The 17,245-nt window shown below is 40.0% G+C and overlaps 1 protein-coding gene across 1 annotated transcript in view; it reads right to left on the reverse strand.

Moving 5' to 3' along the window:
• The window catches only part of LOC127358574 (thyrotropin-releasing hormone-degrading ectoenzyme-like), a 178,403-nt gene that overhangs the window by 51,265 nt on the left and 109,893 nt on the right, over positions 1–17,245 (reverse strand). Inside the window, exon 6 of the mRNA XM_051391733.1 lies at positions 4,248–4,361. Within this exon, the coding sequence (XP_051247693.1) occupies positions 4,248–4,361 (114 nt within the window). The remainder of the gene's footprint in view (positions 1–4,247; positions 4,362–17,245) is intronic.

Genomic DNA, 17,245 nt, shown 5'->3' on the forward strand with positions numbered 1-17,245 from the left:
TTATTCTTTTTCATAGCTTACACAACAAATCGCTGGTTCTGCCTGAGGCTCTTTTTGACTTTATTTACGGCACGTTTACTACAATTTAACATTTTATTTCTCCCATAATAATTGTCCCACATGTTGCTCTGTGGCTGTAAACACTGCAGCTGTCTCTTTATGTCAGCATTAAATTGATGTCACCTCAGTTTGAATGCACAGTTACTTCTTGTTAGCTGGAAGTTGCCCCAATCCTGATGTTAAGGAGTGATATTTTGCAACCGGATTGGCTCAGTGATTGATTGATCGGTTGTAACAGAGAAACAATCTGCTGCATGTTTCCCTCCTCGTCATATTTTTGTTTGTGTTTCATTTCCTCTCTGCTGTGCTTTGTTCTTCTCCCTGCAGCACTGCATGACTCGCTGCTGATGGAAAGCGTTTTTTTAAATAAAAACCTGTATTATAAATAAATTGCTTTATCAGGAACAGACCGCTTTATCATCGTTGCGCTTGTTATTGGAGAAACACTTTGTTTCTATTAAAGCGTCCAGTCGTGCAGAACCACAGTAACAGGGATTTAAAAATGCCATGTCGCTCAGAAACAGACTGTGTGTGCGTGCGGGAGATAAGGTGTTTGGGTGTAACACATTCTCTATTGGAAGTAAATTACAACGTACTACGGTAGAAACAAAGAAGTGTGTTCTGTAATTTAAAGTTGTGCAGCGTTCACTGTTTCTCTCTGAGTGAAGTTCTCGCTGAGTTCGTCCACCGTGGGGGGGGAGCTGGGAGTTATTGAGCAAATTTGAGTGAGAATTGTAATGTTATTGTGTTTTGAGCTGACTCACTCGCTGCATCAATTTGTTTGCCAACCTGAGCAGGAATAAATTGAAGCAGGGTTCTACCTGCTGCGCGTTTGGGCTGAATATGATCTGCTGAACTGCAGGAAAACACTTTTAGAAAAGGAGGAATCAGATATTGATCCGTGCGCGTGGAGGAAGAGTTCAGGAGGACACCTCGCAGTCTTCCTCCTCCTCAAAAGCCAGTTTTAACTTTCTTCCTATGCACACACTGTACGTCCAAACGGTTTTATATGTTGCGTAACTTTTTATACAATAAAGAGAAACAAGACGCCTGCTGGAAACTGAGCAGCAGACAGATCTTAAGCTGGGAATATTGGTAGTATAATGTAAGTATAATGATAATAATAAACTTAACACTAAACTTTATAAAGTTTCTTACATGGCCAAAACCACGATTAAAAACATTTTAGGAAGCAGAGAAATCAGACAATTAAACTCATGTAGAAGTAAATGGAATAAAAAGAATACATTAGTGAAAATAAATACTAATAAGCAGATAAAACATGCTGTAAATTAACTGCACTGGGGCAAATACATTTACATAATGAAACTAATATAAAATAAAAACAATATTGCTAAAGCTACGGAGCTAGTCGCACAAGAAGATGGTTTGAAGATGGAAGTAGAAACGCTACAAACCGGAGTAACATCGCTGTGGCTGTTCAACGGTGGCGAGAACTAAGGGACAGGAAATCATCTGGTCTGTTTAGTTTTTGAGGAGAAATTGTTATTTTCCTTAACTATAAGGTATGTAGAGCGATGTGTGAATGAGACACAAGGTGGTCGGATGCGGTTAGCGCTGTGCTCCTCTCAGGCAGTGTGTGTTCATGGGTGTTGGGGTAGTGGTGATCATCAATGAGCACAGAGAAACTTTCCACTTTCAGCAAATGAATGCGAAAAGATCTTTCTAGTGTCAAACTCTGCACATACATCATTCAAACATCACACAGCAGGAACAAGAACAAACACTGATGTTTCAGTGGAGGGGAACTTGAATTATTTCATATTTTATTAGTTTGGTTTGGTGAATTGCTCTGATTTATACGTTACCAATGAACCTCGGATGGCATTGCTTTGGATATAAGAGTTGCAGAGTTGTTCAGAAGGCTTTGTGGTTGTAAATGGTGCCTTTGTGGTTGAATTTATCCAAAATGTTAACCGATTTAAACAGCAGAATGTTTTTAATCAGGATACTAGAAAGCAAAATCTTCAGCTTTTAAAGTATGTGACTGAATGTTTCTCACCAAAATGCTACTTTAGACCCGTAGTTGTCTTTCTCTCCTCAAAGGACAGGGCTGGCAATGTTCCCTATTTTTCTTATTGTCAACAATCCAACAATCTACTTATCTACTAACAAGGATAGTGTGTGTGTATCAGAGCCTGATATCTTCTTCCTCTGTGCCATAGAGCTCCATTGTTAAAAACTGACATTCATTAATACTCACTAGAGCACAGAATGTGGATTAATCCACCGCTGAAAATAATCCCCAACAAATGTATTCTTTTCTTTTGTTTGTTTGATAAAAACTACAGTGACCAGCTGTTTTAGGGATTTGCTGAATCTCTTTTAAAAACTATATATTTGTGTTTTTTAAGTGTTATATATAAATTCACTGACAGCTCCAGCATCTCAGACTCTTTCCAACAATCACCAACGCTGGTTTGGTCGAAATAAACTCTTAATTCATCGAGTTAGATGAAAAAATATTCATGAAAAGGCTGCAACGTAAAATAACGTTAATCCTTGGGGACAAATGCATCTGTCAAAAAGTTCTTGTTTCTGCCACTGACAGACTCAGGTTGTTATTGTCAGTGTCTGACAGCATTATGGAAAGGATCCCTACAGAGATAGACCTTTAGTTTAACAACAAACAGACATAATATCACTATCACTATCACAAATTATCATAACTTCATTCAAAGTGGACAGAAACTGCACCAAAACTGTCTCTGTTAGTGTTTCCAACAATCAGCAACTCTGGTTTGGTGGAAATAAATCCTTAATTCACCGACGTAGATGATAAAAACAGCAGTTTCAGTCGGAGCAGACCGGCTGTGGAAACAAACCACAGAGAGGCTGCGATACAACACAGGCAGAGGGAGAGAGACACCATGACTCCACTGTATATTTACTTATTAAATAGTTGTCTGCTGCTATATTTATGTTCTAAATCACATATATACAACCTTTAAAGATTTACATCTTCAGTAGGAACCACTGGGTCGGGGCTGAGAGCCACAGACAGGGTGGGGAAGTATTGATCAAGTGTTCCACCAGGAGAGTTTCATGTAAATCCAAGCCTTGAAGTGCTCCAACTGTCAGTCACCTAACATCGTCTATGCAGAATGTTTTTGGACATCACCATAAATAAATGATCCCTTTCCACTCTGTGCTACTACAGTTTATTTGTGTTAGGATTTAAAAAGGCTCAGTTCAACCAATTTTTTTTATTTCCATGCAGTAATCATGAAGAAATGTTTAATTCTGCCACCACCACCACCAATACAATGGAGCTGAATGGGATTTTGTTTAAGTAACTCAAAGTGTTCACAAACAGCATCCCAGTTGTGGATAATCCTCAGACTGTCAACAGTGGGAAATATTGGGAAATATTTTCTGCCAAAGCACAACTGCTGCCAATAAAAACTGCCCACAGAGAGGGCCTTAAAGTCTGAATGGAGAGAAAAAATACAGTTTTTGTTTTTATCTCTTTCAACAGATGATTTTCGTTCTTTTTAAATCCGGTTTTCTGTCTTCTACCTGTGTTGTATTTAGTGTTTGGAGATTTTTCAATGTTTTACTCTAAAAAAGGAAAAACAAATCATATCTGATCGACTGGAGCCCTGTGCTGAATATCTGATTCACCTGAAACCATCTGAGGGGCAAAAATAAATTCAATTTCATGAGTGAACGGACGGATGTTTCAGAATATCTGAACGCACTTTAACATGCAAAGCTGAAAGCTTTACTTCCTGTTTGTCTTGAATAAAAGATCAGACTCCTATTATCAAATTATCAGAGAGAAACTCTGCAGTTACCACATATATTTTATATGTTTGATAATTTCACTTTGACTCTTCCTCAGCTCCATTCACTGATGAAGATACAGCTGCACTTAAAAGGTTATAGAATATTAAAATCTGTAAGATTCAATCACAATATGTTATATCTACTATATACTCTATCTCTTAAAGTGAGATGACTCATTTTGGGTTTAAATCCAGTTTTTAGCTTAAAGTACATTCAAGTCATAAGACTTAAAAAAGAAGCAGGTTCAGAATTTTCTCCTATTGACTCTTAGAAATAAATTAAATATAAAATTAAAGCAAAAGATTCACAGTACATTGCTGCATTGAGCCAACGAATTCTTTGTCTGAGATGAATAATATTAAAATTTTTTTACTCACCATGTTCCACTTTGGAAAGAGGAAGTCGGTGCCAACATACTCGAAGAAATGAGCAAAACCTTCTTTCAACCAGACGTCCTCCCACCAGACCGGAGTCACCAGATCACCAAACCACTGAAAGACAGACACAGAGGAGAATTTAATTGATGTGGTGTTAAGTCAGATTCATATAATTATTTAATTTAAAATGATTTAAAAACTTGCTGTATGCAAATTCTGGTGTCTTTTGGAGTTCCACACTGAGGAAGGCATTCTCATAGTCAAATATGTCCAGGACTGGGTGAGATTATGTGGTCAGCTACGTTTGAGATACTTTAAGATTACTTTAAAATCAAACATTAAAAAAAAAAAAAGATCAAAATGCTCACAAAGACATTGCTAACATGCTGATGTTTAGAAAGTGTTTACCATGTTTACTGTCTTAGTTTAGCCTGTTTTGTTCTTACAGTACAACTTTTTTTCATTTGCTTTAACAGTAAAGTTGAGCCTAAAGGGAATTTCCTTAGTTTTACAGGTATTCAGTTGTGAACCAAAGTATTGGAAAAATTATAATTGTGACTTGATAATGGTGCATGATTTAAGGTCAAAGGATCATCAAAGTGATTACAATTCATCCTGATGGGGCCATGAATGTCGGCACAAACTCTCACAGCAATCCATCCAAGAGCTGCTGAGCAGTTTCCCTAAAAACCAAAAACCTCATGGTGGCACTCGAGGAAAAGTCACTAGAATAATGAGGATTCATCCTCTGGGGGCCAGGAATGTCTGTAGAATATTTCATAGCAATCTATCCAACAGTTGTCGAGATATTCCAGTCTGGACCAACAGACATCGACATTCATTCCAACCCCTGGAACCAAGCTGCTTGCATGGCTAAAACTCAAAATGTGAGTCCAACTTTGGGTAATAAGAGAGGGGACTATCCACTCCTGCTCCTCTTCAACCTGGTCTCTGCCTTATGATGCCAAACTGCTCTGAGCCGACATGATGAAGCAGATCTTGTTTATCAGCAACACCAGAGGGCAACCGGCTTCGGCTCTCATTTATAGGACATCCTACCACCTGATTGGACGGTGACTGTTCTCTCAGGGTGCCGCAGAGCTTCTTCAGGGTAAAACACCAGTGAGGTTTAATAAAGGCGGAGCACGTAAAACTGTGGACTGAGCTGGGCTGATAGTGAAACGTATGGCCACAAGAGTAAAACATCAGGAGCTAGGCTGTTTCCTGGCAACACGGCTTGAATGAAACCGGTGTAACGTTTGGGAACAAATGTGTGTCCCTGCCAGCTTTGTTTCTGAGTCTGAATCTTCCCTTTAAAGCTTCAGTCGCATGGGGTGGATGGCTGACGATCTTAAAATAAAGTTCACTTCTAAATTCACTTTAAACCACCATTAAAGCCTCCGTCTGCAGGAAAATCACACACTGCAGTTTTCACAGCTCAGTAGGCTACTGTGTGTATGTTTGTGTATATTATTTGGCAGTGTTTCTGCAGTAAATTGTCCTTCAGCTGATCAAAGCCTGTATGGTAAAGTGGTGTGTGTGTGTGTGTGTGTGTGTGTGTGTGTGTGTGTGTGTGTGTGTTGTTTAAGTCCTATTTGGATAATTGTTTCCCCCTGCAGTTGAAACAAGTCAAGTTTAATTATGTAGCCCAAAGTCACAAGTCTGTCCATATAAAGCAGACAACAACCTCTATCCTCAGAACAAGTGCTGGCCTTTGTATAATTAGATTTACTGAAGCTAACCTGGGAAAGCTACTGGGATAGATACTGTGTCCAGGGCAATGCCTGTAAACTGCTGTATACAAACTCTGGTGCTGTGTTTCAAACCTTGTAGGGTTTCACAATGAGGAAGCCATTCTCATAGTCAATATACATCTTAGAGCACGGTTCTCAACTTTATTGATGTCAATGACCCCCAAATTGGTACACATCAGACCGTAGACACATATTTGATACAATGTACTCTCAGGGACTGCTGTCTGATAACTGATACTGTGGAAGAGTGTGAACAGAATAGTCATTCTTATACATTCTCTCATTGGGTTAACTAGTCAATGAAATAGTAGTGAAATTAAAATATTCCTGTTTTTTTCCTGGGGAGCCCCCTCAAGGACCCCTCCAGGGTCCCTGGACCGCTGTCTTAGAGGAACAAGACAAGACTCAAAACCACTCCCTCAATTATTAACTTTGTAGCCCAAAGTCATAAGTCTGTCCATATAAAGCAGACAACAACCTCTATCCTCAGAACAAGTACTGGCCTTTAAATATTTAGATCTACTGGACAGATATGGGCCAGTACTCACAGGTAGAGGTACTTCAGATTTTCCGTCCACATGAGTACCCGGTGTGCTAAGACGATCTGATACGTATCTAGATACACGGCCAATCAGAGACAGAGTAAGGGCAGGACATAGGGGATAATTTTTGCCTAAGAAACTGTGTCTCTTTGTAAACACAGCTAGCTTAGTGCAGAGAAGACAACGCTGAAAATGCATAGAAAACACTAAAAGTATTGGTTAGGTGTATTTTGTGGTTATGGTTGTGCTGAATTAGGGTTCTGGCGCCTTTTTTGGTCCAATTCAGGCTCTGGACCAAGGCAAACCAAGCTCTCCCACAGTGCATCAGAAATGGATGACCAGGGACCAGACACGTAAATCTCATAAAGACAGAAATATGCATTCTTTTTGTCAGATTTATAAATCTGTATTTGCCTGCTTTTGTTTTCTCAATCACTGTGGAACCGGGCACATTTACACACGGATGGAGAAAACACATTTAGAAATCTGTTTGCAGATCAATGCTTGCCCACCACTCACGAGACCTGTCAGTGAGAAGGCCGGATGCAATTTCACCGATCGCGTTGCATCAGCGAGGTTCTCCAACAAACACCAAAGCGGCTGTCATCCCATGCAACCGTTACGCACAGCTGTGGCTATTCATAGCGCCTATACCTATACGCCTCTGTGCAGGTGCTTAAGCCAGGTAATAGAGGGAGGACAGAAGAACTGGAAGGAAGGCAGAACAAAGGAGGCAGAAGGACAGAGAGCAGACAGGTGGAAGAAGCTGGAAAAACAGCCTTGGAGGAGAACAAGAACTCATAGGAAAGTACTGTAAGTTTAAAGAACCCTTTGTCCTCCTCCGGGATGTTTTTTAACCTACCATTTTGCTGGTTTTTCAGTTTATTACACTGCTCCACCCTAGCCTGCCCTGGTGACCTATCATGACATTACAGCGTATCTGTAAACCATCATTAGCTGTGATGACTCAATAATCATTATTATATATCAGAAGGATGATCAATGATTCATTTAAAGAGCTCTTAGTGAAACAGATTTTACAAACTGCCTCACAGTTCAGGATACAATTAATAGATACAATGGAAATGATGGCTCAAGTGTAAATATTATATCATTATGAATTATTCATAATTGTAGATTTTTTAAATGCATACTGCTGGTGTTGTCATCTCATAGGACAGCGATATAAATGTTCAAGTACTACAAGAAAGCATAATATTCTGATTATACTGCAAACAGCAGTTTCTATACCTGTTTAAATCATCATATATCATTATATCACCTTTGTTGTTCACAGCTGACCATTTGCATACATTTGTGGGTACCTTTGACCTTTACTGGCCATTATTTAGCTCCATTAAAATGCATTTTTTAAAATTGAATTGTGTTTTTATTTGAATTGTATATGAAGCACTAGTTTAGATTGATGTCAAACAACTGGAAAAATAATAATGATAATAATGGTCCCCGGGCCGGCAGTGTGAGACCCCTGATTTAAAGTATATACTTAATATACCCCTACTTTCTTGCTTTATAATTATGCTGCATTCAAGTCATATCAGAGTTTGCGTTATAAACAGTCTCCAAGTTTGAAATACTATTCACGTCAATATTAAAGTCAGAATTACAGCTGGGGGACTCTAAAAAGCTCCAATATGTCCGACTTTGTATTAAAAGGACAAAAAAACAAAACAAACGCCTTACGTCAGCTAAAGTCTGTAATTTAAAATAATTAAACACAAGTTTAAATTATATAAAGTTATATCGTCAATGAACAATATTTGTGACCATTATGAACAATCGTTTCTATATTTACCATCCAGCCCATATGATTGACATTTCCTTCACTCTCCTTTTAGTTGTTGCTGAGTTCTCGGTTCTTTTAAATCCAACTTTTCTGCCTTTTATTAAATTCAATTTTAAATTGAATTCACTCATATATCTAATCGTACTGTATAATTCCACTATAATTTGTATTCTCCAAATGCATTTTACTTATTTCATTTTATCTTTTAATAACTTAATAAACTTGCCTCGCCTCAGACTGCCCTATAAACCTGTTCATTTTTTGTCTACTATCGCCCCCTGAATGGACAACCGGTCCATAAAGCCTGCAGACGCAGTGAAGCAGAAGATCGTGCCCGGACATGAATACTAACTCCTTCCACTTTCTCTCTGGCAGTCTGAGTGTGTGTCTGGGCAGGGACTCAAACCGACCACCCTGTGGGAGCTGGCAGGCTGTTCAGCTGCTGCCTGGCTCAACGGGCACCGGTTCAACTCCCTGAGGCAGAGCTGCAGTTCATGGAAAACAAAACCCCGCCAGATGAAGTCATACTCACACGATGAGGAGTGTCAGGTCGCTATTTCACCTGCAAACCTTACTGCAAAGTCCGAGAGCTCAATTTGTGTTCTGCTCGTCTGCAAGAACTCATTTTACAACCTCTAATTTTTACTTTTAAAACAAAGGTATCTCACAACAGTTCAAACTGTGACTGGTTTTACCACGTCAGTGATCATTTCCTCGTCTTCATTTTGAAGCTGCAACCTCTGAAAAATCTCTCCCAGAATTGGACAAACAGAAAACTTGGAGTATAGAGATTATGGGCTTTGGACTCACAGTTGAACAGCTCTTGTTCTCTGATTTACTTTTCTTTTTCAACCTCACAACATTTTTATTGCAGCCCCAGAGAAATGGAGCAAAACATGACCCTTTCTAAGATCTTTCTAAGAAATTGAGATCCTCGTATTGTTACAGAATTCGAGCCAAAATCTGCTCACCTTTCTCGTGAAAAATACCCCCAAGTTCCCCAAAACGACATGTGTTTAACGTCCCTATTTCCTGACACCATTATTTCAGACTCTGCTACCATTTGTAAAAACATTCCAATTCATACAGATAAAATGTATTTCTCTCACACATCTTGGATGCGATCTTGGAACCAACTATTGTCTGAGGACGATAACTCTATCTGCAGCCACATGTAGGCATCTGTTTATAGAGATTAGCTGAAATGTGTCGTTCGTCATTCTCGCGTATCAAGTTGCTAAACGGACTGCAGAGGAAATCATAAGCCCAGTTTTCCCTTATCCGTTTTCCCGATATCGGCTACACCTGAAGTCAAGAAACATTGTCCGGTTTCCCCAGACGCTAAATTGTCATTAGTCGAGAGCGAATGAGTTCCAAGATTGGGTGCGAGCTGCATGTCATTCCAAAACAATAACTAAAGTCAAACAACAATGCCTTAAACCACTGATATGATGTAGCTAAACGGCTGCATATCGGACATATTCAAAGAAGCTAATATGCCTAAAGGGTCAGTGGTTCTTTATTGTTTGAAACAGATAAAAATATCCGAGTGGAGATGAAAATGTACGTCACCAGTGTTTAGTGAAATTTTTCACTTAAAGGTTTCTGTTCAATTATTAAGCATTCCGATCAAAGAATGGGCCTCTACTCTGCAGTAAAATCAGTTTTCAGCTCTTTGATTTTTTTTTCCCCTCCATCAGACAAACTGCTGCAAAGCTCCTCTTTCATTAAACATGACAGTTTACATTTGATTTTTGTTCTCATGCTTTGAAAGGATTTTACCCTTTATCCTGCTGGCTGTTAATGTTAGAAGTGGGTCAGTAAGTTTTCAGTTTTCATCAAATCGGTTTCATGCTGTTACAGTTTGTTCAAGCCTCCTGACAAATAGAAAATATAATTAATTTTACACTGGAGAGACTTTCAGTTTCATAGTGACAGACTGAACGAGAGAGAATTAATCCTCTATAGTTGTTACTACTTCTCTAATAATTAAAAATGACGACTTCTGTAGTTTTTACGGCACACTTCTCCCCACTTGTCTTCATTTGCTTCTCTGTCATTTCTCATCCTGTTTCAGCCTCATTAAAACCTTAAAAAGCCTCCAGTGGGTCGGCCATTTCTGCTGGGGAAGTTGACTCAGGTTGCCATGGTTCTGCTGTTGCCACGGTTACACGTGCATCGTGGGTGGGGTTTGTAAACTACAGGGGGGATTTTGGGGGGAGGCGAAAAGGAAACGATGCTGAACCGAAAGACTGCTGAGGCGGAGGATTCAGGGAAGAAAAGTCCGACAACAGGAAGAATGATGATGAGTCAGAAAACCGAGAGACAGAGAGACGGAGAGAGGGCTCTCGCTAAGATTTAGTGAAAGCCAAGAAAATACCAGAGACAGATGGATGAATGCTGACGAGAAACAAAACTATTATCTCCAACACCACCAACACACACACATATACATACATACATACATACATACAGTGTTTGCGTCTTGTTTGGGTGAGGGTAACACGGCCCACAAGTATTTTTCTGAGTCATTGCATACAAAACTGAACACCCAGAGATTTTAGACATAACGGTTACATGTTAATTTGTAGTTTTGCTACCTCACAAAATAAATGTCAGTATATATTATAAAAATCCCTGATCCTAAAGACTTAGGATTCAGTGGCATTTAGTGGTGAAGTTGCAGATTACAACCCCCTCACCTCATCCTCCCATTCCACGTGTACAGGAGAAACAACGGTGGCCGTGAAACTTGCTAAAACGCAAATGGCCCTATCTAGAGCCAGTGTTTGTTGAAAAATGGCGGTTCAAAATGGCTGACTCCATAAAAGAGGACCTGCTCCCTCCGTAGATATATTCATGTTATATTCAGGTGATTATATGCTAATGAAAACATACCTATGAATATTAAACTCCAATTCTGCCAATAGATTCTCCCAATGGTACAGTCACATGGATTCTGGCAAGCGGTAGACAGAAAAAAGGATGTCATAATAGTGGATGAGAGCAGGACGGTAAAATTTGGGGAGCTCCCTCACACAATAAGAGAACATGGGCAATCTGGACATCAAGATGCTAATAATTATTAAATTACATAAAATAAATAAACATAACATAAATGTTACATGCTGGACCTTTAAGGAGAGTATTGTCGCAATGTAGCTCAAACGCTGCACATACAGTGTTTGTTTGGTCTGAGGACAAATAAAACTCTCCGTAAAACTGGAAGCAAATAGCAGTTCACCGAATATGTTCAGAGCAGTAGAAGAAGAAGCCCACCGACTCTGTAGCTTTGAGCTCGTTAGCCTCTTTTAGCTCCTAGATTTGGTTTTCACAGCACATTTATTTATGATTCAGTCTCAGTGCTCTCAAACCCACTCACAGTACACTGCCTGTCTAGCACCAAACATCAAGTTGTTCTTTATTCTGCAACTGTTGCTGGAGTTTTGACCTTTTCTACATCAAATGGCAGCCAAGCAAAGTTTACGACTAGCTGGTTGAGGAAGATGAAAGACCCAGATGTTTTTCTCAGGAGTTGGAGGAGCCCCAAACTAAATATATCACAAGCTCAAAAGAAAAATCAGTGTTGGTGTTAAATGCATCAGGTGGAAAACAAACAGGACTTATAGGATGTTAATGTTGCCCTGTGTCTGCTGGAAGTTCAAAGTGTAAAGTAAGGCAGATAATGGTATCGCTTTGGCAGCTATACGTGGAAAAGCCAATTGTGAGGGCAGCTGGCTGTGCGAAGGCTATTTCCAGCCCTCACTTTGTACAGTTACATAAACCTAACAACACATCAGGATGAACCTGCATATTATGATGTCCATACTCACAATGGTAGTCTAAGAAAAAAAGCAGAAATGTATTGTAAATTACTACTGTCAAAAAAATAAATGCTTTGATTGATCTTCAAAGCCAGCATATTCTTTAGCACAATGTTGTAAACAAATGTGACTCTCATGCCCCCAAAATATACACAGGAGGTATTTTTCTTAGTCCTGAGTGGTGCCTGCACACCTTGTTCTCCACAGCTTCAATAACCTCCACCAATCAGAGGGTAGGGCAAAAACCCAGGGAAATATCAGGACTGTGTTTCTTTTCTGTTTACTTTAACCCCCCGATGGTCAGAAACCACTTAATGCAGTTAAAGTGGCAGCTTGTTACATATAGATCAGTATTTGTAGCAGCAGTATTGCCGCTGCCTTGCTCCAGGGATCCTTCAGGGAGAATATTCTGGAGCGACAACAAACAGTGTTGGGGAAACCATACTGTGACACAGCAGTGTAATAGATCACTTTTAGAAATGACATTATAGATGCTTGCATGCTTAAAATAACTTTAATTTTCAAACTAATTATGCAATGATGCACTGAATTAAAACTAGACAAACCCTGATGTATCCTTTTCTCAGTCTGTTTCAACACCTTCATCCTTTCTTTCGTTCACCTCTGTCTTTCGTTCTCTCTCTCTTTCTGTCTCTCTCTCCCAGAACAAAGCAGATCTGTGCCTTTGATCATCCTCCTCTTCCTCTCCTCCCTCTGTCTGACCCTCGCTGATAAATATTCATCCCTCTCTCCTCAGCAGAGGGACTGAATCTGATTTTCACTTTCTGTTTGGATGGAGCTCTTCACAGCTCTATGACAACCAACACGAAATGAGTCTTGGTTGTCATTTGGCACAAATACTGTTTATATTTACACATCTGTGAAACTATAAAGAAATTCACAGTGTCTCAAACCCTGACTAGCTGAATTTAAAATTATCGCTACCAACAAAAGTTGCAAAACAACTCTCAAACCTCATGCCTCAAACCTTTTAATTAATCTTTGTTTGACTGTCGGGTTGGGGATTTAACAATGGCCACCAGCCAAATGCTGGTAAGGTTTGCAACTTGATTTTGTATAATGGCTTATGCTGCAGAGTAAAAAACACATTGCTTCTGAACCATTTCAAGCTGGGATAAAAACTAGTAACATCTGAACCAGTTGGACCCGAGATAAAAGCCATGCTGCTTCTGGACTAGAAGGACCTGCTGTAGAGTTCTGGACCAGGTCAATATGAGCTAAAGGCCGTGCTTCAGACTTTTGGAGTCCATGTAAGGAGATCATGTGACACTTAGGGTCTGAGCTTGTGACCATACCAGCTGGATCAGCTTGTGATGCTCTGGACCTTTAGACTGATTTCTTGACTAGTTGGACCTAGGAAGAGCTCCTTTGCATCTGGATGAGTTATATGTCAGTTGAAGTTAAGTTCTGGACCAGTTCAGGTTTGTCTTCCTGCATCTGAAATAGTTGGACCTGGTATAGGACATTTTATAGAGAGTTCTAGACTTGTTGAAGAATCTTGGACACGTTGGATCCAAGCTGAGAGGTTCACTTCAGGGGCCTGGCCTAGCTAAACTCTGGTTAATAGTCTGGATATAGAGTTCCAGACCAGCTGTATCCAGGATAATGGGCTCACCGCAGAGTCTTGAATCAGTTAAATCCAGGTTAAGAGCTTAGTTACAGAGTTCTGGAGTTGAACCTAGACTAAGAGCCTGGCCATGGAGTTGTGGACCATTTGGGCTAAGAACCTCACCGTATCTGGACCAGTTAGACCAGGGATAAAGGGCTGCCTGCAGAGCTCTAGCCCAGTTTGAGCCACACTAAAAGGCTTGGTACAGATTTCTGAACTAGTTAAACTACACTGGGGATTAGGCAGATGTACTGCCACCGATACAGAAGAACCCATCATAGATGAAGACGAAAGGTCCAAAGTAGAGTCATTTTACAGAAACAATGATCTTTGATACAAGGGTGAGATAGAGCTAGGGTGAGATGGAGGCAGGATCCTCTATAGCAAGAGACTATGAGCAAAATTTCCTACAGAAAGGCTGCAGTGTAGGCCCCTGGTCAACCACATATGATATATCCCAAAAATGGGGAAAAGGGTAATCATTCCAAAATCAAGGGTTGTGAAGAAAAGTATAAAAGTAGATATGGAGGAATGGCATAAGAAAGTGAAACACTGCCCTTCAAGCAACACTCACAGATATCTACATGACAAGCATGGTGAGATGGGCCAATTACCCAAAAAAAGGCACTCCAGTCTTTATCTGATGTATCAGATGTAAAGGGAGTGGAAGCTAGAGAGTGAAAAAGGCAGGCAAGAAGAGATATCTTGACTGGCTTAATTGGTCTGACAGTATGTCTTCCACAGAAGGAACAAGCATTCTGAAGTGATGATGAGAGAAACTACAGTAACAATCTTCGCAACTTCTTTGAATTTTCCCACAATGACAAAGCCACCAAGACAGAGCCCCAAGGTGTCAAAACTGCCTAACAGATGCCAAAATCACAAAACAGCACTGGAGATTCAAAATGAAATAAAAGTGGCTGAAATGTACTCCATCTTATTGATGAAACCTCTGATGTTTGGCACAAAGAAGTGTTATTTGTGCCGCGATATCTTCATTATATGTAAATAAAGGAGAGATTCAGTGAGATTTGGATTGTTGATACAACTATAGGCCAGGAGCTGGAAATTGCAGTACTCTCCCTTCTGCAGAAGAATGGGTAGAACTGAAGAATATATGTGGCCAAGGAGGACACAATGAGAAGGCCTTATATGTGCACTACTAAGTGCACTGTTTCTTCAACCTTTTGGAGAAACTGTATGTTTTTCTGCACTGGCTCACCAAAACGCCATAGCAAAATGAATCTCTGTGTCCTGGACATCCTGTGTTGTGGAGCTCAAGAAACTGTTGGATACCCAGTGGGCTTGTAAAAAGAGAGTACTGAAATCCCTTTAGAGTATTCCAAAAGCTGTTATGAAGCTTGTTGATGACATCAGTGAAAGTGATCCACCTAACCTGGCCCAAGGGGATGCTAAGATGCACAGAAATGCGATCTCTGCCTGGAAATCACCACTCCAGTATTCCTAGTCACTGCTCTAGCATCAGATTTTCTCTGCAGAAGGAAAGCCGGGACCACTCCAGAGCATCCAAGATGACGTGGTTCACACATTGCAAACAACAAAGTCTGAGGAGAAGTTTGAAGAAATATTTGGAGGTGCATCAGAGAAGGCTGAGAGTCTCAACTTTGCAATATGTACTGTAGTGCCTGGTCAGGAGAGGAAACAGAAAGTGCCAGTGAGTTTCGTCTCAGGTGATTGATTAGTTTGAGTCAGTGGAGGCTTAGTTCAGGAACAGTGTGTACTACATGTTTCTAGATACTGTGACTGAAGCTTAACAGGAGATTTAACAGGGGCAACACTGGAAGTCCCATTGACAGAATCAATCAGTCCTTCAAATCCTTAACAGTACGTGCCAACTGGGTAAGCAGCCCAAACTCAAAAAGCTAAAAACAAAAGAAGCTGTCCTCATCTTTCTATGAGGAAGATGGGGACCAACTGAGGACAGAGCTAAAGGTCCTTCAGTCCAACTTTCTTTCCAAAGACCTGCAAGAAATCCTTGACACAGTGAAGGAAAATATGGACCTCAGCAAAGATGATAAGAACCTCAACAGCTTCTGTAGAGAGATCATTCTCAAAACTGAAAATGATCAACAACAAACAAAGAAGCCTCTGTAGAGAAAAATGTTTGTCTGACCTTAGAGCAAGACATCCAGATCAACACATCAGAATCATCCAAGACATAGGAGAATGGTCCTGCTCCTTTTGCCTAACTGTTGCAACTGAACATAGGCCTACTTTGTAGTTTGGATGGTTGTTATTTTATTTTTCAGAGAGTAGCCTTTTTCAATTTTGTGTAGAAGATTAGTTGATTTTTAATGGTTATTTATTAAATACCAAAGCATGCACAAAGTGGCACTGTTTTCTTTGTTGTTCCCTCTTCTGTTAAATGTAGAAGTAGTGAATGCTAAAGACTGTTGTCTCTGTAGAAATCTGCATGAGTGTATAGGTATGGAAATGTATAAATATGCAAGTAAGTCAAAGATGTACTACTACATGTGACTTTATTTTTTATAAATATTTATGAAAAGTGCCCCTTTTTTTCTGCTTGAGCACATAAAGCACCCCCCAGAATGTCTGTGCTCAGCCCTGCCTAAGAGAGGCTGCGGAGCTCTCGACCATTTGGACATGCAGCAACTGCAGACCACTGAATCCAGGATAGTACAGATGGGGGGCAGATGACAGACTCTATAGGGCTTTAGACTGATAGATTTTTTTCAGTGTTTCAACAACACGACTGAGCAGATTTACCCAAATGTTCATTTCAAATTCAAATTCAGATTAGTCTGAAAATACTTGGGGTGCGTTCATGTGCAGTCAAGAAGCTCTGACATCTAAGAGTCAGCTTCAGTTGCCTTTTTGTAAAATGATAATTATTATATATACAATTTATATCTTGTACATTTTATTTGCATTTAAAAGTAGCTGATTGGTTAATTTGCCACCCCGAAGACTATGCGACGGACCAAAATTCTTCAGCAACACAAAGGTTTTTCTGGTCTGTAACCTGAGCGAGGGAAGGAGGGGAGAGAAAGGAAGACACGAGACAGAAAGACGGATTTGTGCAGAAAGACAGTTTGTCAGATAGACACTTAGTGTGCTCAGCTCTGTGACTCTGATCGTTTCTCTTTATATTCTTGTTTTTTTGACAGTCCTGCCGCACTCCCATTATTCACTGTGTGTGTGTGTGATGTTTAAATTGCTATATAAAGCTGGCTAGAAAAACCAATCTGTCACAACCATGAAACCTTTGATTTACAACAACAAAACTACACAGCTTAGTGCATGTTTGTGTGTGTGTGTGTATGTGTGTGTGTGTGTGTGTGTGTGTGTGTGTGATCCGTGTGTTTCAGTGTGCTTTGATGCATCCTGTCAATTAAATAGAAACAAAAGCAAAATGAATCAGACCAAAACAGTTCAACCTGACGAGAGACTAACTGAAAC

The sequence above is a fragment of the Dicentrarchus labrax genome, unplaced genomic scaffold (genome assembly GCF_905237075.1).
Source record: "Dicentrarchus labrax unplaced genomic scaffold, dlabrax2021, whole genome shotgun sequence".
NCBI classification, from domain to species: domain Eukaryota; kingdom Metazoa; phylum Chordata; class Actinopteri; family Moronidae; genus Dicentrarchus; species Dicentrarchus labrax.